This window comes from Haliotis cracherodii, unplaced genomic scaffold (genome assembly GCF_022045235.1).
Source record: "Haliotis cracherodii isolate W230 unplaced genomic scaffold, xgHalCrac1.p SCAF_1, whole genome shotgun sequence".
Classification (NCBI taxonomy): domain Eukaryota; kingdom Metazoa; phylum Mollusca; class Gastropoda; order Lepetellida; family Haliotidae; genus Haliotis; species Haliotis cracherodii.
Window position 1 is genome coordinate 80,439,571 of NW_027266264.1, and position 22,599 is coordinate 80,462,169.

Genomic DNA, 22,599 nt, shown 5'->3' on the forward strand with positions numbered 1-22,599 from the left:
GGGTATTCTGTATTTACAAAGACATGCGGGATTTGTTTTTGTATTTATAAGATTGTTTAGTTTTTACGCAAACACGTGAATGACATCACAACACAGAACCAGACACGCAACCACTGAAGCATGGCGGGGTGAGGTGTCCGAGTGCACGTGTACCAGTCGGCCCTTAACACACGTGTTAATGGCTACTACATCACTCAGTTGTATCTGTGTTTGTTTGTTTTATAACGCCGCACTCAGCAATATTCAAGCTATATGACGGCAGTCTGTAAATAATCGAGTCTGGACATGACAATCCAGTGAATGCCATCATCAGCATCGATCCACGCAATTGGGATACAATGACATGCATCTGTGTGTAGTCGCTTGATTTGTCGCCCTATTGATGGGATGTAGTACTGGAGACGGATCACTTCTAAACACACGATCAACACTATTGCACTTGTGAGACGGGGATGATTACAATGAAATCCAATTATTATTACTGATAGAACTGGAAAGCACTTTCTAGTCTATTTACAAACAGTGTCATCAAAAAGGCTTTTCAGTTGATGGCAACAGGGTCTCTTCCTTGTAGCTGCAGATCCTAAGTTGACCATTAATTAGCCTCAACACATGCAGGGGGCACGGGTGGCCAGGTTGTCTAAGGCGCCGCGATTCGCTGTGGAGAGTTGCGTCCCTTGGGTACGGCAGAAACCTATGATCGTGGGGTTCGAATCCCGGTTCGCCCCGTTTATGTTTCTAGGTTTGTCAGCACCATACCCGTGCTCGTGGGTTTCACCGAAGTGGTAAACGTCTGAGACCTGCATCACTTCGGGCTTTCCTCCCGCATTAATCTGACACGCAGTGATATAACAGGAATACTGTTAAAAGCGGCGTTAAACCAACTCACATCACCATGCCATATCCAATCTGGAGACAAAACACTGAATGTTCCTTACTGTTTCTAAATTTACAATATATCAAGGTACACATTATACCGGACACCTATCCGCCATGTTTGTTTGATGCCACTGATAAAGCCCCACGCGACAGCACCACTATTTGAAAAATATGGCGATAAACCTCAAAATAAGCTGAAAAAAATACCCCTGTACATTTGTATGGTTTAATATGAGCAGGCGCCTCCAAACCTATTTTTTTTTGCGAGGCGAGAAAAATGACGTCTGAAAATACTTATAAACCCTCACTGAGGAACGAGCTCGTTTACATCCCTTACCAAAATGGCGGAAAGTGTCCCGTATACTGCATTTTTGTCTACTTTAAACTCCATGCTGAACAATCCATCATTAATTGTCGTGTAACTAGGCCGACTTCGAGATTAAGATCCAAATTGTTTATTTAGTATCACCAATACACATGTTTGACATATGTGAGTGTTGGTTTGAGATAAAAACGTGTTATTCAGACATAGTACCGCAGCTGAGACTATATAGGTATATAGGTATTTTCGAGATTACCTAGACTAACATCTAGTCTCTGAAATTAACATATCGTACAGAAAAAAAAAGTTGTTCAGTTGTCTTAATAAAAATATAATCCAAAGGACCCCAGTGACTCTCTTCATTTTCAGATACTGCAGTGATCTAGGCTTGCCAAACATTATAGACTTGCATGGGCTGTATTTGATATATATTTGTATCAGGGTCTGTAAGACAGACTAGAGATTACCGAGTTTCAGATATGAAGGTCTGACTATCAAACATCAAAATCATATCGAGTACACTCGCTGTGGTTCAATACGACAGGAACGATTGTTGTATCTAAGCACTTAGTGATTCATAACATTACCTTAATATATACAAAGAAATCATGATATTGAAAGAGTCACGTGGTTACGGTCACGTGTTCCTTGCTGTTGGTGTCACGGCACGTGGTGTGGACGCACTTCCTGTAAATGACGTCAAGCCGGTTGACAACCGCCGGAAACACGGCGAGGTTGACTCTGAAGAAGCCGTTGAAGGGGTTGTCAAGGTCGGCGATGACGTAACAGAGCATGGAGATGGAAATGACGGTGATGATGCACATGGACAGATCCATCCCATAGGACTGAGTCTGTACCAGCAGCATGGCCATGAAGTTGAAGTACCCCAGCGTCTCCAGAACTCCCCACCTGGAAGACATCAAAACCTTTAGTTGTATCCATGTCCTTATGCATCGACGCACATTCCAATACGCCGTGTTCTCATGTCTATTTAGTATGCCTGAAAGTGAGATTGACCAATCAGAGAGCAGAACTACTAACCCCCATATGAGCCCGTATACCATCAGTAAAAATCTAAGATGGTTGTTACTGACCTAATTTGAGACCGTATACCGTCAGTGACAGGCATCTTGGATTTTCCAACACCCACCTCACATATTTCACATGGAAATTCTGGAACCGAAGTTCGTTATTTGACACTGTTTTGTGTTTTACTGTCATCAATTGTGATGTGCAAGGGCATTAATCCGTTTTTAGATCACGTTCGTGACTTTATTGATAAAGATTAGTTAAAATAAGGTTTGGCCTCTAAGGTTTGAAGAGTGGCCTCCCTTTGACCATAAACGTCAACGTACGCTTGTAAGTGTCAAGTGTTCATTTTGACATGACACGTGCAATATGGATACCAGAGAGTGTAAACTTTTCGGCATAATAAATTCGTTATGGTGTCTTTAGCTGCCGTATACGGTGTTATATTATTGTCGTGACGCCTCGTCTATTATTTTTCTGCTAACCTAATATGACACCGTATACGGCAACTAAAGACACCATAACTAATACTAGTATACCATCAGTAAAAATCCAAGATGGTTGTTACTGACCTAATATGAGACCGTATACCGTCAATAAAAGCCATTTTGGATTTTCCAACACACACCTCACATATTTCACATGACAATTCTGGTACAGAAATTCGTTATCGAAACTTTTTTTCTTCTAATATCATTAATTATGATGTGCAAGGACGTTAATGTGTTGTTGTTTGTTATCACGTTCGTGATTTTGATTGAGAAAGATTATAGTTAAAAGTACCAACAAGGTTTGGCCTCTGAGGTTTGAAGAGTAGTCTCCCTTTGACCCTTAACATCAACGGTTGTGTCAAGTTTTGACCCTTATCATCAACGGTTGTGTCAAGTTTTGACCCTTATCATCAACGGTTGTGTCAAGTTTTGACCCTTATCATCAACGGTTGTGTCAAGTTTTGACCCTTATCATCAACGGTTGTGTCAAGTTTTGACTTTACATGTACGATATGGATACCAGCTTGTGGAAACCTTTCGGCAATATAAATTCGCTACGGGCGTCGCCCAATATTTTTCTGCTAACCTAATATGACATATGCCATAAACTGTGATATATAAACTATCTGTGTAGTTTATATAACACAGAGTAATTGTGTCAGTTGCGGCCAAAGTGTGAACATCTCATGTAAGATATGTATTTGTTGTATATTAATACCATCATTTTTATTTTATTATTTATGGTTACCACTGTATCATGTGACCAATACCGGACGTTCTGTGAGACTGAAACTGAGCCAAGTCATGTGTAACATTGGTCACAGAAAGTCACGTGAGGACACGATATATGTTTACAATTTCTGTGAGATTCACTTACCTCTAAGTATGTCTAATTCAAAGAGGAGAATCAAATTAGCCTTTTCTCTGAGTTTGTAATTGACACTGCCTCTCCATGTTGCTTGAGCAGTGATAGTGACTCTCTCAGACTATCCTCGCCCTATACCGTCTCAACCCAGCTGTTCACCCATCACAGTGATAGTGTATCTCTCAGACTATCCGCCCTCAGCTGTCACAATCCAGCTGTTCACTCACCACAGTGATAGTGACTCTCTCAGACTATCCTCGCCCTATACCGTCTCAACCCAGCTGTTCGCCCATCACAGTGATAGTGTATCTCTCAGACTATCCGCCCTCAGCTGTCACAATCCAGCTGTTCACTCACCACAGTGATAGTGACTCTCTCAGACTATCCTCGCCCTATACCGTCTCAACCCAGCGGTTCACCCATCACAGTGATAGTGTATCTCTCAGACTATCCGCCCTCAGCTGTCACAATCCAGCTGTTCACTCACCACAGTGATAGTGACTCTCTCAGACTATCCTCGCCCTATACCGTCTCAACCCAGCGGTTCACCCATCACAGTGATAGTGTATCTCTCAGACTATCCGCCCTCAGCTGTCACAATCCAGCTGTTCACTCACCACAGTGATAGTGACTCTCTCAGACTATCCTCGCCCTATACCGTCTCAACCCAGCGGTTCACCCATCACAGTGATAGTGTATCTCTCAGACTATCCGCCCTCAGCTGTCACAATCCAGCTGTTCACTCACCACAGTGATAGTGACTCTCTCAGACTATCCTCGCCCTATACCGTCTCAACCCAGCTGTTCACCCATCACAGTGATAGTGTATCTCTCAGACTATCCGCCCTCAGCTGTCACAATCCAGCTGTTCACTCACCACAGTGATAGTGACTCTCTCAGACTATCCTCGCCCTATACCGTCTCAACCAAGCTGTTCACCCATCACAGTGATAGTGTATCTCTCAGACTATCCGCCCTCAGCTGTCACAATCCAGCTGTTCACTCACCACAGTGATAGTGACTCTCTCAGACTATCCTTGCCCTATACCGTCTCAACCCAGCTGTTCACCCATCACAGTGATAGTGTATCTCTCAGACTATCCGCCCTCAGCTGTCACAATCCAGCTGTTCACTCACCATAGTGATAGTGACTCTCTCAGACTATCCTCGCCCTATACCGTCTCAACCCAGCTGTTCACCCATCACAGTGATAGTGACGCTTTTGGACCGTCACGGTGAACAGCGAACACTGTGTTTCAGGGGCGTGCGCTCCTCGGGTTTATTAACCTTCTGGCGCAGACTGCATGAGTCGAATACAACTATGTCCAATGTGTTCCGCCAGTCCCAGTACTAATCTCATTAACTAATAGTTCATGTTCCAGTACTCATGTTATTAACTGATAGTTCAAGTCGCAGTACTAATGTCATTAACTAATAGTTCAAGTCCTAGTACTAATGTTATTAACCAATAGTTCAAGTCCCAGTACTAATTTTATTAACCAATAGTTCAAGGCCAAGTACTAATGTTATTTACCAATAGTTCAAGTCCCAGTACTAATGTTATTAACCAATAGTTCACGTCCCAGTACTAATATTATTAACCAATAGTTCAAGTCCCAGTACCAATTTCGTTAACCAATAGTTCAAGTTGAAGCACCCCTTACGATCTCCCTGTCTGATATTTTGTGTCTTTAAACTTCGTATTATCCTGTTTGTGTATGCTGCTGATTATGTAAGGATGGAAAATGTCCCTGGGTGAATACGGTACTATCACATCTGATTTTATCTTGAGATGGTGTTAAACCCAATTGAAATGGGTTCGTTGGTTATAAATATCACGACGAGGATGCTTTGGAAGCTTTTGCAACGTTTTGCTCGGCAAAGCTCGGTTAAGTTCGGTTCTGTGGCACAATTCCGTACGTGGTCTACCTTGCTTATACAAAAGGATATGACGCCCACATTTCACTACCCTCAGGTCTTTTTGTGCTTAAGATATCTTAACCAAAGAAAATCGTACTTGTCTCTTTAAAATCAATCTCATTTCCAGCGAAATAGCCACCCTCAGAATAGATCACAGAGCTCATAGTTTGAGTCCGGTTTTTGCTGCAATAAGCGAACTACTTTTTGCACACAAAATACAATCTCTTCTTCCTGTTGACTGAATAAATACTCACAACTGATAGAAGTCATGCCACCACTGGTTGGAAACACTCAATATTAGGTACTCAATCTTAGTTTGGATGGTATTTACACATCAGTTAACAAAGTCTCACCCATTAAGTACCACTCCTCCTACTGAGGGTACCACAGTGTCGGCACTGGTCATTCAAGCCGGTTTGCAGTCCCACACTGATCCAAGTAGACCGAACGATGGCAGAATATTGACGAATCGTATAGGACTGCAAGCCATTTTGCAATATAGATATTGTGTTGTGGAGTCTTTTATTGTTTGTTTGGATAATCTGAGGACATAAGGGATTCTGTACCAGAAATTTTACACTGAAAACCTTTTAGCCCGAGTACTATTCCAGGGCTCAGTCTTTGTTGCGTTTCATTACAGGTAGCAATCGTCAACTGCTACCCACGAGTCATGTTTGTTTACTTATAATCAGATACTTAAGTGGGTACAGGGAAATTACTCTCACAAACCATCACATCGGCACTAATGAATGTCGGTAAACATGTCACATATTTAGAATGCTAAGCAAAGGAAATACTTCCATTCGACATTTAATGATAATTGACTTTTTATATTCGCCTATTGTATTTTCATATAAGAAATAGAAACGTCACAAGTGCCTTTTCCAACGTTCATTGATTTCTTATAACTCTTGGATATAATTGGTATTTTATGTTTAATATTGGTTTTATATGTTTGAATATTTGTATTACTTGTAATCTATCGCAGAAAGATGTGATGGCCATAAAAGTAGATTAATGCTTTCATAATTGTATCTGAAAAGAAACAGTTTGGTTAAAAACAAGCAACTAAAATTAAGTTGAAAAGGAGCCCAAGTGAAATGGAAGATTGAGACTGAACCTGTGGAAAATCCAGACTTGCTGCATTTGAGGCTTCAGCATTACAGTAAGGGCTGGGTGGAAGGCAGAAGATAATGGTTCAGGGACTGTGACACAGGCTGGCCCTACAAGTTGTTGCCAGGCATATGAGGCAGGCCATTCATCAGTCAGTGAACAATCACCCCAAATGGTTGTTTTCAAGGAATCTGTTTAGAGCTGCGAGATACCCTTGCTAGTTGTTAAAGTGTTCGCTCGTCGCACTGACCAGCCTGGTTCGATTCCGCACATGGGTACACAATTTGAAATGTGTTCTTTGGTGTCGCCATACAGTGACATTGCTGTTATATTGCTAAAGTCAGTGTCAAACTTAACATAACTAAAATACATTTTAGGCTCTCATTTTGTGTATACAGAATGTCGCATGTACCTTAAGCACACATGTGTCTGTTGTGTTGGGTGTTTTGAGCTGTGAGATCGTTGCCGCAGGTACTTTGAACATGTATATATTGAAGGAGCGGCGTTTTCTTGAGCATGATTGGAAGTGAGCTCGGAACCGAGCATGTGGGATTTGGGCTGAGATTTTGTTTTGAGACCAGATATTTTTCAGCTATAACTGCAAACCCAGAAATTTGTTTCATTAAAACCATGAGCGAAAATTTCTTTTTTCAAAAAGACATTGTAGCGATAATTTTGTGGCAGACAAATTTTGTCCAACAATATGAAGCATAATTATTTTGTTCAAGACGTTACGGGACAATTGATTTTTTTCGATAAAACACTTTTTACACATTATTTTGTGGCCACGAAACGGATTAATGGATTATAAATTGTTTTGTTTTATTTTATCTACTTTAAAAAGAGATGATAATAAACAAGCAAACAATAGCAGTGTTCTACGTATCATGAAAATTATATTCAGGCGTTGATCCATGGCCATGAATACCCACCATGGCAACCGTCAGTAATACAGTAGAGTAAATACTGCTCTGTTCTGCTACTAAATTAGTGGGTTATTCCCGAGAGACCGGGGGATACAGGACTGTCGCTGAGAATCAAATCAACCGCAACCGCCCAGGTCGATACTACTGCACTAGCTACTTAAGTGATAACGCTATCGAGTATAGACTTGGATGAATCAGACATAGAAAAGGTGTTTGAATGAACCGTTCTTAGTCAGTTAAATACTCGGTGCTAGAACTACATAAACCTATGCCATATATATACACAGACAGACCCCAGTAATGTAGGTCTATATTTACCGGGCTCACAAACGTACCAATTGTAATCTAGGTCAAAATGCACCGGGTACACAAATAACTATAAGGTCTTTATGTACACGGTACACAAACATACCCATAGTAATCTAGGTCTATATGTATCGGGTAGACAAACATACCCATAGTAATCTAGGTCTATATATACCGGGTAGACAAACATACCCATAGTAATCTAGGTCTATATGTACCGGGTACACAAACATACCCATAGTAATCTAGATCTATATGTACCGGGTACACAAACATACCCATTGTAATGTAGGTCTATATGTACCGGGTACACAAACATAGTAATCTAGGTCTATATGTACCGGGTACACAAACATACCTCAGACCTTTACCACTTCGATGAAACCCACGAGCACGGGTATGAAGCTGACAAACCTAGAAACATTTCGGGGCGAACCGGGATTCGAACCCACAATCATAGGTTTATGGCGTGCACAAGGGACGCAACTCTGCACAGCGAATCGCGGCGCCTTAGACGACTGGGCCACCCGTGCCGATGAATGTTTGAATAAAAGTGACAAAACCCTTTCCACATTCACAAAACTATATCTGCCAATACTATACGATGTATGATTCCGACTCGCCTTTTGAGCCCGATTTCGTAAAGCTTAGTTTCGGATCAGTTGATCCTATACTCTTGTCGTTGACCTGGGGAGACCAGGCGGGGTCAATTGTCAACATCTTAGGTTTGTTGGTACCTGTTCCATAGTCTTCTAATCCCAGACTATGAAAAACGTATGAACGTATTGGCCACTGCACGCTAACTTGTGACGGTTTCAGCATGCCAACAGCCCGTATAGACTCTCCGTGCGTTGCAGACGCCGCATGGCTAGTTCATACACAAACAATGAATGAAATCAAGTGAATCACAACTGTATGATAAGCACAATCAATGAGAGTGAAAGAGATAATGGTCAACAGCGATTGATCGACCTTCCTTGAAAGTGTCAAAATCAGGAATGACACCCAACCACGTGTGTGGCACTACTGCCTGAGGCACATGCAAAGTATAGGATGTGTTTGGGTGTTACGTTTTGCAGACATAAACGTTCTTGCATAATATGTTTGTCGGCAACAATTATCTTTGTTCTAATACTTGTTCTTAACATTTATATTTTATGATCCCCTACTTGTTTTAAAGAGTATAAATCATTTTAGATTGGAGACATGACTCAATAAGCCCTCCTTGTGACCATTATATTCAGCCTTCCGCCCAGCCCTTACTGTAATGCTGAAGCCTCAAATGCAGCAAGTTTGGATTTTCCACAGGTTCAGTCTCAGTCATTAATCTACTTTTATGGCTATCATATCTTGTGGCTTGTACTATGCATGACACCCTGGCTTGTACCATACATGACACCCTGGCTTGTACCATACATGACACCCTGGCTTGTACCATACATGACACCCTGGCTTGTACCATACATGACACTCTGGCTTGTACCATACATGACACCCTGGCTTGTACCATGCATGACATGCTGGCTTGTACCATCCATGACGCGCTGGCTTGTACCATGCATGACGCGCTGGCTTGTACCATGCATGACACGCTGGCTTGTTCCATGCATGACGCGCTGGCTTGTACCATGCATGACGCCCTGGCTTGTACCATGCATGACACGCTGGCTTGTTCCATGCATGACGTGCTGGCTTGTACCATGCATCACACCCTGGCTTGTACCATGCATGACACGCTGGCTTGTACCATGCATGACATGCTGGCTTGTTTCATGCATAACACGCTGGCTTGTACCATGCATGGCACGCTGGCTTGTACCATGCATGACATGCTGGCTTGTTTCATGCATAACACGCTGGCTTGTACCATGCATGACACCCTGGCTTGTACCGTGCATGACACCCTGGCTTGTACCATACATGACACGCTAGCTTGTACCATGCATGACACCCTGGCTTACACCATGCACGACACGCTGGCTTGTACCATGCATGACACCCTGGCTTGTACCATGCATGACACGCTGGCTTGCACCATCCATGACGCTCTGGCTGGCACCATGCATGACACGATGGCTTGTACCATGCATGACACGCTGGCCTGTACCATGCATGACACTCTGGCTTGCACCATTCATGACGCTCTGGCTGGCACCATGCATGACACGGTGGCTTGTACCATGCATGACACTCTGGCCTGTACCATGCATGACACTCTGGCTTGCACCATGCATGACACGCTGGCTTGTACCATCCATGACACCCTAGCTTGTATCATGCATGACACGCTGGCTTGTACCATGCATGACACCCTGGCTTATACCATGCATGACACGCTGACATGTAGATTACCATGGTTACTTACATTACAGGGTTGAGTCTCTGAGTATGGGGACACTTCAGTTCAAAGTGGTACACTTGAGCTGATATCAACTTTATCGCCTGCTTTCGCAACACAGCGTCGTTCTGTGACGTCACCATTGAAGACTCTGACGCTAGAACCAGGATGAGGTCTTGGAACGCTGTGAATGTTTAGTGGGAATAAAGGACAATGTCATCGCAGCGAAAGTATGTAGTACGTAAGTATTTGAATGAAGTTAAATCAGCGATATTCCGGCTTCATCACGGAAGTTTGTAGATTATCGAGTCTAAGCCAGGTGGACCAGTTGTTGACAGCACGCCTGACAACCAATGACGACCAAGGATTGTGTCGCACATTGTCACCATCCGACTCCATTATTCAACGCAAGCTCCTCGCAGCGATATCCCGTTCGCGGAGCTCTCTATACTATCGCTGATAGCTGGCTACAACCATGCTTGGAGTTGAACTCGCAGCCGCCTGAACGTTATGTTTACAAACAATCGGTAACTGTAGTGGGGCGGAATACTCTTACACCTGCTAAATTATTTTCTTTGTTTGTGAATTTGAATTTCTGTTTCATTACAACTTCATGTATTTGGTATTGTAAGAATGTAAAGGGGAAGTTGGTTGGTTGTCCGTCTGCAATCTCGAGCCTATCTGATCAAGCAAACGAAAAGGTTAATTCACCTGGGAAATGTGGTCGGTCGCAAACCTTTTCAAAATTCACTTTGATGGCATTCCGAAATACATAAACAAAAGTATAAGCAGTAGTACATTTGGGGTTAGAGGGCACATTTCAAGATTCATGTAATGGCCGCGCCCACACTATTTGCAGCGATGTTACCGAGAGTGTAACGAAGGTGTCACGCGCTTGGAAGGAGCTTGTATTCAAGGCGTACGATAAGCATGGGGAAACTGGTGACCTGTTCTGCACAGCAATGCCATAGGTCAAGTAAGACCAACTTTTGATAAATAATTTGCAAGTGATTCTGTCTTTTGATTGGCTGACTGAGCAATTATTTTTGCGTTTATGCTTCCATAACCGAAAACGAATAACCACGCCCACTAGCGGACTACTGTTTCCTAATTGGGCGGGGCTTGTCGTATCGTTGTCTTCAGTTTCTTTGTGTTCCCCTATGTGTCTTTGAATTTATTAGTGTTGATTTCATATATAAGAATTAATTTCTATAATCTTTTGCGTTTATGGAGCTATGGACGTAAATGACTGCGTGCGCACTTTAACACAGATTTATGCAGTGGCAACACCGAATCTTAAGTCGTTAATGGAAGTATAGACCTAAACAACGGCGTGCGCATTTTAACAGTGTACAGTGTACAGTGTGCCAGCTATTTATACAGTGTGCACACCGGATGTTAAGTCGTTTATGGAATACTAGACCTAAATAACGACGTGCGCACTTTAGCGCGGATTTATACACTGTGCACACCGGGTGTTAAGTCGTTTATGGAAGTATAGACGCATAAAACATTAAAAATCAATTCTTAAAGATTCCTACATCCATAAGGCCAACTCCATGTTTACATGTTTATTGGATGCAAAGACAGAAAAATTCTTAAAACTGACCTTCCTTCCCGGCGTCGTAGTCCAGACACGTCTGTGTGCCCAGCACATCCTGCACCATCGCGATGATTTCACTTTTTATGACTCTAAGTATCCCGAGTTGTGTCTTCGGACTGGGAAACTGCATCCTTGACACAAGGGAGATAATTCGGTTCATGTTATTCACTTCCTCGCTGATACACCTATCAGTGTCCAGATGCCGAGTGAACACAGCCTGAAACGCAAACCCAAAGGATATGGCGTACACCATCCCTGCCGGGACAAGGAAACACGCAATACCATCGTTGATATTTGGAGCCCGGGGAAACACATTCATCGGCCAAAATCCTTCAAGAATCAGCCCATGCGTGAAGAGGGTGAGGGGGCAAAAGGCGAGAGACAGGGTGGCAGGCGTCACGATTTTCACCAGCTCTTTGAAAGTGTTCGTCTGCCCGGTGATGGATTGGAGGACCTTCTTGTCCTCCATTGATATCAAGGGTTTTGTACAACATTCGTCCGAGTATGTGTTCTTGTTGAATCGAGTGTCAGTAATGTCCACAGCTGAATTGGTCCGCAGACATCTTGGCACGAACAACCGAGCAACCCAGCTACCGTGGGTTTTCAGCCACAGGATCATCAAAGCTGTGGTGGAAAGAGACGACAGTTAGGTTAATGCTCGTGTGTTTCGCGTTTCATGTAACCAACTGTAACTGGGTACCGATACGTCGCTACTACAGGCCCGACAAGAAGCTGATTACGAAAGTGACCAGGTTATCTCCACTTCCCCTCATCAATATTTCTTATCGTGCATATATCAATGGGATATACATTTATTGTAACAGAAACACAAAGCTTCGAAGAGGAGCGACTCATTGTCATCCTCTTGCGTCCTTGCCTTATAGCTATAGACTCTACAGCGAGTGAGTGAGTGAGTTGAGGTTAACGTCCCTTTAAGTGAGTGAGTTTAAATTTAACGTCGCATCGGCAATAATGTCCCTTCAAACAGTATTCCAGTTATATCAAGCCTGTCAGCTTAAATTGGGAGGAAAGCCCGAAGTGGTGCAGGTCTCGGACGTTTTACAATCTCATTAAAATCAGATCTTAGTTCTCGCTACAGCTAAACAAAGATCTGAGGACATCCCATTACGGGTCATGTCAGACCGACCTTGCGCGAACTTTGACCGACCAATGGAATGACCAATCAGAAGGCAGCTTTCTCGTGCTTTAAGGCACTTATTTCAAATTTGCGAATACGCTTCGAAACATATTTTGACAAATTCTTGATTACAAATTTGAAACCTGAACAAAAGAACATTCTGGAATGGCTAACATATGGGTCTAGATTGTATGGATTCAGTCGTTAAACCCGTAACTATCGTTCGGAGTTACGAGGTTTTTATGATTAGAAATCACATTCCGACTGTTACTTTCATAATGTGGTAAGCGATGCTCTGATTGGTCGGATGAAAGGTCGTTCCGACGTGACCCCTAATGGGATATCCTCAGATCTTTGTTTAGCGGTAGCGAGAACTGAGGTCTGATTTTAATGAGATTGGGACGTTTTATCACTTTGGTGAAAGCACGGTATTGTGGTGACAGACCTAAAAACATAATCGGGGCGAACCGGGATTGGAACCCGATATCATAGGTTCCTGGCGTGCCAAGGGAGGCAACGCTTCACAGCAAATTGCGGCACCTTAGACGAAATCATTTCGGGATCCTGCATTTCAATACTAGTGACAAGGTGTGGTCGTTCTGGTGCTGACACATATTTCATATTTCTAGAAATGTATGCGTCGTGACAATTTTACCTTTAGGCACAACCGCAACTGAACAATGTCACTTCCTGGGGATATTCTATTTCATAGTTACAGAGGCTATACCTCGGACTGACCAGATCGTTTGAATATTTCAAAATAATCACTTGGAAGAATTAAAGTCTCTCAGCTAGGAATATGTTATTTAAAATGCGGAATGTATTTCCACGATCTACCTGAAACGGTGGTAAGTGTTAAAATACAATCTAGTTTGCCAGATATAGAGATGCTCTAGTATAAAGATAATTAACCGCTTTAAGGTAAAGGAGAGAAGAGTCCATCATACAATCATCTTCAACAGATAGCTGACAGTACTGGCCGAAACCAGGTTCACATTCTACTGGTATAAATACAATGATGTTTCCGTCGCCTTAACGATCGCTAGATCAATTAGATTGTTAAAAAAATGCTGGTTTTTTCAAATCTGGGAGATGAAATTAGATAAATTGATGAATTGATGCGTATCTAACGATCTAGAATGTAATTTAACACGTGAAGGCAAATAAACTTGTTAAAATGTTAAATGTATTGTTGATGTGGCTTACCGCGTTAAACACTTCAAATCCCATGTCGTTATAAGAATGATTATAACAAAGCTGACGATCAATTTTCGAATTGTTCCCGTTAAACAACTTTACAAACCACTTTCTCTTCTGTTCTATTACAGCACCAATATGATTTGATCATATATTTTATATATACTCTCTAACCAGTAGTAATCCTCTCAGTATCAATAGATATGGAAGAAGCTTGACTGAAAACGTTTACCGTCACTAATAGTTTATGGATTTTATATCAAACACATGAGGCAACATTAAACATACATGCGCTCCTAAATAAACATTTTGTAAAGGTTATTGAACATTGTCAAACAATACAATTCTATGAATTCACGGTTTATTTACGGTTATGATAAATCAACTGAATCGGCTTATGTGATGTCAGTTTGACTTTTTATTTGAATCTATGCATTAGACAACTGGCTCGGTCACTTGAATTGCCACTTTATGAATGTCAAGTATGACCTCAGGAAGAAATCACGTTCTTAATAAACCACAATGAAATGTTACCATCTAATCAAACTGCGACAGAAGGTAGGATGGTGCTATTGGGTGTGATAAGTGAGGGATGGCGGATTCGTCGCAGCAATAACCCTGATCTCGACAACAGCGCCGCATGGGAAGAACGGCTTTGGTCCTACTACACTCTATTTGAGCCATCATTGATATTTAGATAAGATTGCCGTTCCGTTTATCAAGTCGGACTCATTATTGCTGGTCAAATAATCGACTTTTGTCACGTCTTGTTGATCAGTGATCAAGTATTCAGGCGTGAATATTTATGGTTTATGGAAATGGTGTGTTGTCAGTGATCCGAACATTTTATGTAGTTGTTCACTGTGCTATTGTAATGGTGTCGGCCCGAAGTGTCGAAATCTAAAATAGAGGTGGTTTTCACATTGGACAGTTAGATGCTGGTTATGGTTTATGCACCCAAATATTTTCTACTGTTCGGTGTCGGTCCGGATCATTGCACCAGGTAATTTCGACAGTTCGGTATCGGTCCGGATCATTGCACCAGGTACTTTCGACAGTTCGGTGTCGGTCCGGGATCATTGCACCAGGTACTTTCGACAGTTCGGTATCGGTCCGGGATCATTGCACCAGGTACTTTCGACAGTTCGGTATCGGTCCGGGATCATTGCACCAGGTACTTTCGACAGTTCGGTATCGGTCCGGGATCATTGCACCAGGTACTTTCGACAGTTCGGTATCGGTCCGGGATCATTGCACCAGGTACTTTCGACAGTTCGGTATCGGTCCGGGATCACTGCACCAGGTACTTTCGACAGTTCGGTATCGGTCCGTGATCATTGCACCAGGTACTTTCGACAGTTCGGTGTCGGTCCGGGATCATTGCACCAGGTACTTTCGACAGTTTGGTGTCGGTCCGTGATCATTGCACCAGGTACTTTCGACAGTTCGGTATCGGTCCGGGATCATTGCACCAGGTACTTTCGACAGTTCGGTATCGGTCCGGGATCATTGCACCAGGTACTTTCGACAGTTCGGTATCGGTCCGGGATCACTGCACCAGGTACTTTCGACAGTTCGGTGTCGGTCCGGGATCACTGCACCAGGTACTTTCGACAGTTCGGTATCGGTCCGGGATCATTGCACCAGGTACTTTCGACAGTTCGGTATCGGTCCGGGATCATTGCACCAGGTACTTTCGACAGTTCGGTATCGGTCCGGGATCATTGCACCAGGTACTTTCGACAGTTCGGTATCGGTCCGGGATCATTGCACCAGGTACTTTCGACAGTTCGGTATCGGTCCGGGATCACTGCACCAGGTACTTTCGACAGTTCGGTATCGGTCCGTGATCATTGCACCAGGTACTTTCGACAGTTCGGTGTCGGTCCGGGATCATTGCACCAGGTACTTTCGACAGTTCGGTGTCGGTCCGTGATCATTGCACCAGGTACTTTCGACAGTTCGGTATCGGTCCGGGATCATTGCACCAGGTACTTTCGACAGTTCGGTATCGGTCCGGGATCATTGCACCAGGTACTTTCGACAGTTCGGTATCGGTCCGGGATCACTGCACCAGGTACTTTCGACAGATCGGTATCGGTCCGCGATCATTGCACCAGGTACTTTCGACAGTTCGGTGTCGGTCCGGGCTCATTGCACCAGGTACTTTCCACAGTTTGGTATCGGTCCGGGCTCATTGCACCAGGTACTTTCGACAGTTCGGTGTCGGTCCGTGATCATTGCACCAGGTACTTTCGACAGTTCGGTGTCGGTCCGTGATCATTGCACCAGGTACTTTCGACAGTTCGGTATCGGTTCGGGCTCATTGCACCAGGTACTTTCGACAGTTCGGTGTCGGCCCGGGCTCATTGCACCAGGTACTTTCGACAGTTCGGTATCGGTCCGGGCTCATTGCACCAGGTACTTTCGACAGTTCGGTATCGGTCCGGGCTCATTGCACCAGGTACTTTCGACAGTTCGGTGTCGGCCCGGGCTCATTGCACCAGGTACTTTCGACAGTTTGGTTCTGTGTAAAGACAACAAAACATTTGCATATATTGCACCGTTTACAAGAATTAATGTAACAAATTTATAAATAAATGACATCAATTATATAGTTTAAGCACATTAAACTGTTTCGTATTGTAGTATACAGTTCACAATCATTTTACAGTTTATGAGAGTTCAAATGTAAATGCAATTTTAGAGAGAAAAGTCATTAGTCTCAACTGACCAGGTGGCTGACAGAGTGGAGGTTGTCCTGATTCGTCAGGTTTTGCTGTCGGAGTTTTTAGGTCAGACAGCCTGAGATCCAGGTCTCATCTTGATCTTCATCTTCTGTGGAACACGTCGGTGATACAAGATGAAGACTGCTCTCTCTCCTGATGACTGTACATCAAAATCACTTAACAGTTCCAAATTCGCGGCGGTAGCAAAGACCAGTATCCCCTTGACGTTCCCAGCGTCGCCAATTAGGAAATCTTCGCTACATTCAGACTCTCCATTCTCCCTCTACGTCAACTGCAGCTCGGGTCTAGGAATTTTCGGAATGGCCGTGTGTTTGGCCCGGTACATGGTTTTCACAGATTCGAACATCAGAATGTTACGGAGAATGTTGTCCAACAGGTTGTCTGTATCGCTTCTCACCTCGATAAGCTGGTCGTCGTAAAGTCGGTTGATGTAGGTAGTTTCTTCTCTAGCTCTCTGCATTATATTATCTTGAAACTGGTCAGTATGAAGCAGGAACATTGACGATTAGCGATTGTGTGGGAGTGAGTGAGTGAGTATGATTTTACGCCGCTTTTAGCAATATTCCAGCAATGTCACGGCGGGGGACACCAGAAATGGGCTTCACACATTGTACACATGTCGGGAATCGAACCCGGGTCTTCGGCGCGACGAGCGAACGCTTAAACCACTAGGCTACCCGACCGCCCCGGCGATTTTGTGGCTCAGATCCTATCCGGCCGACAATGTCGTTATGGGTCTGCGGTGTTGTCTGACAGCTCTTCTCTATACACAGCCAGTAGGATGTCTCGTTATTGTATCTGGGGTTTTTTAAAACTTGTATCCTCCATGATGTTCACACGTATTTTCTGTGAAGCTGGTCTGAAGTTGCGCATTTCGCATTAGCCTTAATTACATTGGCGTGATCGCCCTTACCCATCTTCCCGAGGCAAGAGAGTTAACTGACTATAAAAGTCCAGTTGGAAATTGGACTTTTAAAGTCAGTTAACTCTCTTGCCTCGGGAAGATGCCCTTACCATGTTCTTGTCTTTTATAGTAACCGGATTTACTCAATATTTATCTTCTTATCTTTACCCTGGGCCTCCTGCAATTAAGGGTAGTGGATTCCCTGAACCCCGACGATAAATATCCCAGGTAAATCCCTGAACTGTATGTCAACGGAACTCATTCGTTGGCGTATTTATTTCTGAAAGAATTAGTTTTAACGCCCCTTTGAACCACATTTCAGTTTCAGCTATATGCGAGACAAAACCACAGCGTCGTGAACTTTAAAGATACCATTGAGGGCGGTGACACTTCCTGTTTCACAACATTACAAAGTTAAGATTGTTTGTTTGTTTGTGTGTTGTTTAACACCGCACTCAACAATATTCCAGCTATAGGACAGCGGTCTGTTAATAATCGAGTCTGGACCAGACAATCCAGTGATTGACATCTTGAGCATCGATCCACGCAATGGGGATACAATGACATGCATCAACCAAGTCAGAGATCCCGTTAGTCGCCTCTTACGACAAACATAGTCGCTTTTTACCGCAAACATGGGTTGCTGAAGACCTATTGAACCCCGGATCTTCACGGGTCTCAAAGTTAGGAATACTTAAAGGTGTACATTACCTCTCTTGTTGGAAATTATTTCTTAAAAAGTAAAACCATAAGATGACCAATACCAATATTCGATTAAAGAAGAATGTGTTCATGACTTTATATTAATGCCCCAGGATCGCCACAGCTGAACTGTTAACAAAGAACCTTGCAACAGCAACGTTAACTCACCAATATAGCCTGCCCCCAATACAAGGAGCGGAGGGGCCAGTATCTCCACCGTGCTGGCTCCTCGCATGTCCATCTTCTGACCCAGGTCCATCGCCACGGGACTGTCGTTCACGTGCAGCTGCATCCTACACAGGTCCGTCCGGTCAGTCAGAGAACAGTCACACTAATCCAAACAAGGAAGACGACGTGTGCGTCCATTATCTAGAAGTGACCAAAGAGAGTCAGAGCTCTAACGTCGAGACGTGTACTCCGTCGTGTTCATCTGCGACAACGGCAGGCTGACTTCTGCCGTCGGGTGATTGGCGACTCAGGTGGGGCTTCGCGAGCAGTCAATACATGGCGCACCAAACAGCAGCAGGGACACAGAGCAGCTGAGTCACTATAGCTAATGTTTGGGAACATTGTTTGATCACAAGTTACTGTTTGGGAACACTGTTTGATCACAAGTTACTGTTTGGGAACATTTTTTTTATCACAAGTCACTGTTTGGGAACATTGTTTGATCACAAGTTACTGTACAGTTTGGGAACATTGTTTGATCACAAGTTACTGTACAGTTTGGGAACATTGTTTGATCACAAGTTTCTGTATGGGAACATTGTTTGATCACAAGTTACGGCTTGGGAACATTGTTTGATCACAAGTTAATGACATTGTTTAGTCATGAGATAAAAAAAAATTAAACATTGGTCACAAATTAATGCTTTTCTAATATTGTTTGGTCATAAGTTGCTTGACCAAGGTTTCAACATTCAAGGCCTCAGCGAAGCTTTAATACAAATGTTATGGTAGACACGTGGAGGACATTTCCAAATTTGACAATTCCAGGTGAACAATTGACTTGCGTTTGCATGTGTTTGTGGCAAGAGTGTGTGAGTTGGGTTTAACGCAGCTTTTAACAGTTTTCCAGTTATATTACGGCGTGTCAGCTTAATGTGGGAGGAAAGCCCGAAGTGATGCAGGTCTAAGACGTTTACCACTTCGGTGAAACCCACGAGGACGGGTATGGTGCTGACAAATCTGGAAACATAATCGGGGCAAACCGGGATTCGAACCAACAATAATAGGTTTCTGGTGTGCCCGAGGGACGCAACTCTGCACAGCGAATCGCGGCGCCTGAGACGACTGGACCACCCTTACCCCGTTGTCGCATGAGCCAAGGGTGGGGCAGGATGCGCTAATCTGTTCGTGAACACCTGGTATCATCACTATTTGATAGTGATTCATAAACACGTGCTTGTGATATAGTTGGAATTGTACAATGGACGCTTCTTTTAACATTTTCTTATGAGTGTGGAAATGGTTTTTGTCGCTTTTATTATTCTACATACGTAATTCTTTTTTCTAACATTGTTTGTTCATATGTTTATGTATTTTCTCATCACAAGATCTCATATTAATGAGGTGAGGTTTTCTATACCAGAATGACCCGGAAGCAACAAAGACTATTAACTTTTCGTTGGAAAATCCAATTTTTAAATGACATAAACCCAACAACTTTACGACAACTAGATTTTGCAAAGTCCTCTTTTCAAATGTGTTTAATCGAGCTTTGTGGCTTCAAGGAACAATGGGCGGTCGGGTAGCCTAGTGGTTAAAGCGTTGGCTCGTCACGCCGAAGACCCGGGTTCGATTCCCGACATGGGTACACTGTGTGAAGCCCATTTCTGGTGTCCCTGGCCGTGATATTGCTGGAACATTGCTAAAAGCGGCGTAAAACCATACTCACTCTTTCACTCAAGGAACAATTTAATGACGTTCATTGTTGGTTTGCTGGCTGTTTGACGCCGCACTCAGCAATATTCCAGCTGTACGATGGCGGTTATCATCAATATGAAACCAAGTCGGGAAACAATTTGATTTGTTACTAGGGCTGTAGAGTTGCTTCACAATCTTTCTTCGATGCTGAGCCATAAAAAACATGCTTTATGCAAATGCAACGACGTAGGTACAATATATAATTTTACGTCATTCATACTCTGCAGCAAACCAAACCAAACACCTCGAAACGAGTATATGAACAAGGAAAGAAATGGATTCCCATAAGCTAAAACTACCACCATGTACAAATACCGGATAATTCGATACCACCATGTACAAATACCGGATAATTCAATAACATAAAACACAGATCAATATTTAGGCGTTATTAAAACACAAAAGTGTGCTCCTCAATGCTGGCTTAATCATCGATAACTAATGTTGCGTCATACGCACATGAAGAACCTGCACGAGGACGCACGTTGTATGCTTTGGTTTTATCCACGCGATGATTTAGCATCATTCCTCCTTTAGCATGGGCTGGTTGTTGGACGGCCAATACCGTGTAAGAAAACAGTGAAACATTCGATGTAATACTTTTACGTTAAGTGTACTGGTTGTGTTGGGGTATGAGTGAGAAATCTTGGATAGTTCTTCAAGAACGATTTGTCGGAGCCAGGTATATCTTTCAATGTATTCCTGGTAAGGACAAACAATCACAGAACACTTCGTCAATGGCTACTTGCTCTTTCGGGATGAGGGTTGGTGTACTGTAATGGTTGTATTTGTCTCAAAATGGGCAAACGTGAAGGTAGAAATGCAAAATAGAATTCGTCACGTGTACTCACTTGATATTTCTACCCGTGAAGATTCGGAATAGAATAGGTCTTCAGCAACCCATGCTTGTCGTAAAAGGCTACTAACGGGACCGGGTGGTCAGGCTCGCTGACTTGGTTGATGCCTGTCATCGATCCCAATTGCATGGATCGATGCTCGTGATATTAATCACTGGATTGTCTGGTCCAGACTCGATTATTTACAGACCGCCGCTATATAGCTGGAACATTGCTGAGAGCGGCGTTAAACAACAAACAAGCAAACAAACCAAATGATAATCGACATAAACAAGCCCACTGAAAGGATTATAAATTCTGTGTCTTATTTTTGGTATAATAATGTCAAAACCAACCATTAAAATCAGGTCATAGTTTTCGCTACCGCTAAACAAAAATGTAAGTTATCACTTTACGGGTCATATCAGAACGACCTTTAGCGAACTTTGACCGACCAATTGAATGACTGACAAGAAGCACTAGTTTCAAACTGGCGACTACGCTTTCAAACATATTTTGACAAATTCTCGATTAAAATTTTGAAAACTGAACAAAAGAACCTTCTTGAATGGCTAATGGATGGCGGAGATTGTATGGCTGTACTTCCGGGTGCAGTACAGTCACTTCCGTTCAAATGTTTATCCCACTGAGGCAAAATATAGTTGATGATGTTAACGGATTCAGTCGTAACTGTCGTTCGGATTACCCTGAATTACCATTTTCGAGGTTGCACATTTTGACTGTCACTTTGATCTTGACCTCAAGCGAAGCTCTGATTGGTCGGTCGGTTGAAAGATCTTTGTTTAGCAGTAGTGAGAACTAAGGTCTGAATTTGATGAGATTGTGTCAAAACAAACCAGTACAAACGTGACGTTAGAGTTTCAGAAATGCCGGGTCAGGAGAACTTATGGGGCTTAAGAATGACAATGGCCGTTTCAAATGTAAAGCGGGCTGACACTTTTAGATCAATCGCTGCGCACAATTGCATTAGTACGTGGCTAGCTGATTGTATAGTGTTGTTTGTTTTATGGTACTTGGTTTCAGATTAATGATTACTTATTCAACGAATAGCGCAGTGGAGATAATGCTTCCGTCAGTCCCATCTCGTTTGTGGAGAACACATTAAGTGTAATGGTGTCCTTAACGGCCATGTTGGGGTCGTGGCGATCTCGTAAATCCAGGCAATGATCCATAACAATTTCTGTGATTGAACGACGGCAGTGTCAATGACAATTACACATGTTGTCGAACCACAAGGCTCTGTAGCTCACCTGAAATGTGTTGGACTGATATATTGGAGGAGTGTGCGGTGTGAGATTATACTGGCTACAGTGAGCATGTATACTGGCTACAG

At 43.2% G+C, this 22,599-nt stretch overlaps 1 protein-coding gene across 1 annotated transcript; it reads right to left on the bottom strand.

Annotated features, from left to right (window-relative positions):
* Nucleotides 1–1,621: 1,621 nt before the first annotated feature.
* On the bottom strand, nucleotides 1,622–18,848 carry LOC139469418 (uncharacterized). Its single transcript, XM_071251586.1, has 4 exons — nucleotides 18,652–18,848; nucleotides 11,799–12,416; nucleotides 10,217–10,373; nucleotides 1,622–2,110 (listed from the first exon to the last, which is right to left on the bottom strand). Exons 1-4 carry the CDS (start codon nucleotides 18,773–18,775, stop codon nucleotides 1,825–1,827), a joined length of 1,185 nt encoding a protein of 394 aa, XP_071107687.1. The 5' UTR covers nucleotides 18,776–18,848; the 3' UTR covers nucleotides 1,622–1,824.
* Nucleotides 18,849–22,599: the final 3,751 nt, after the last annotated feature.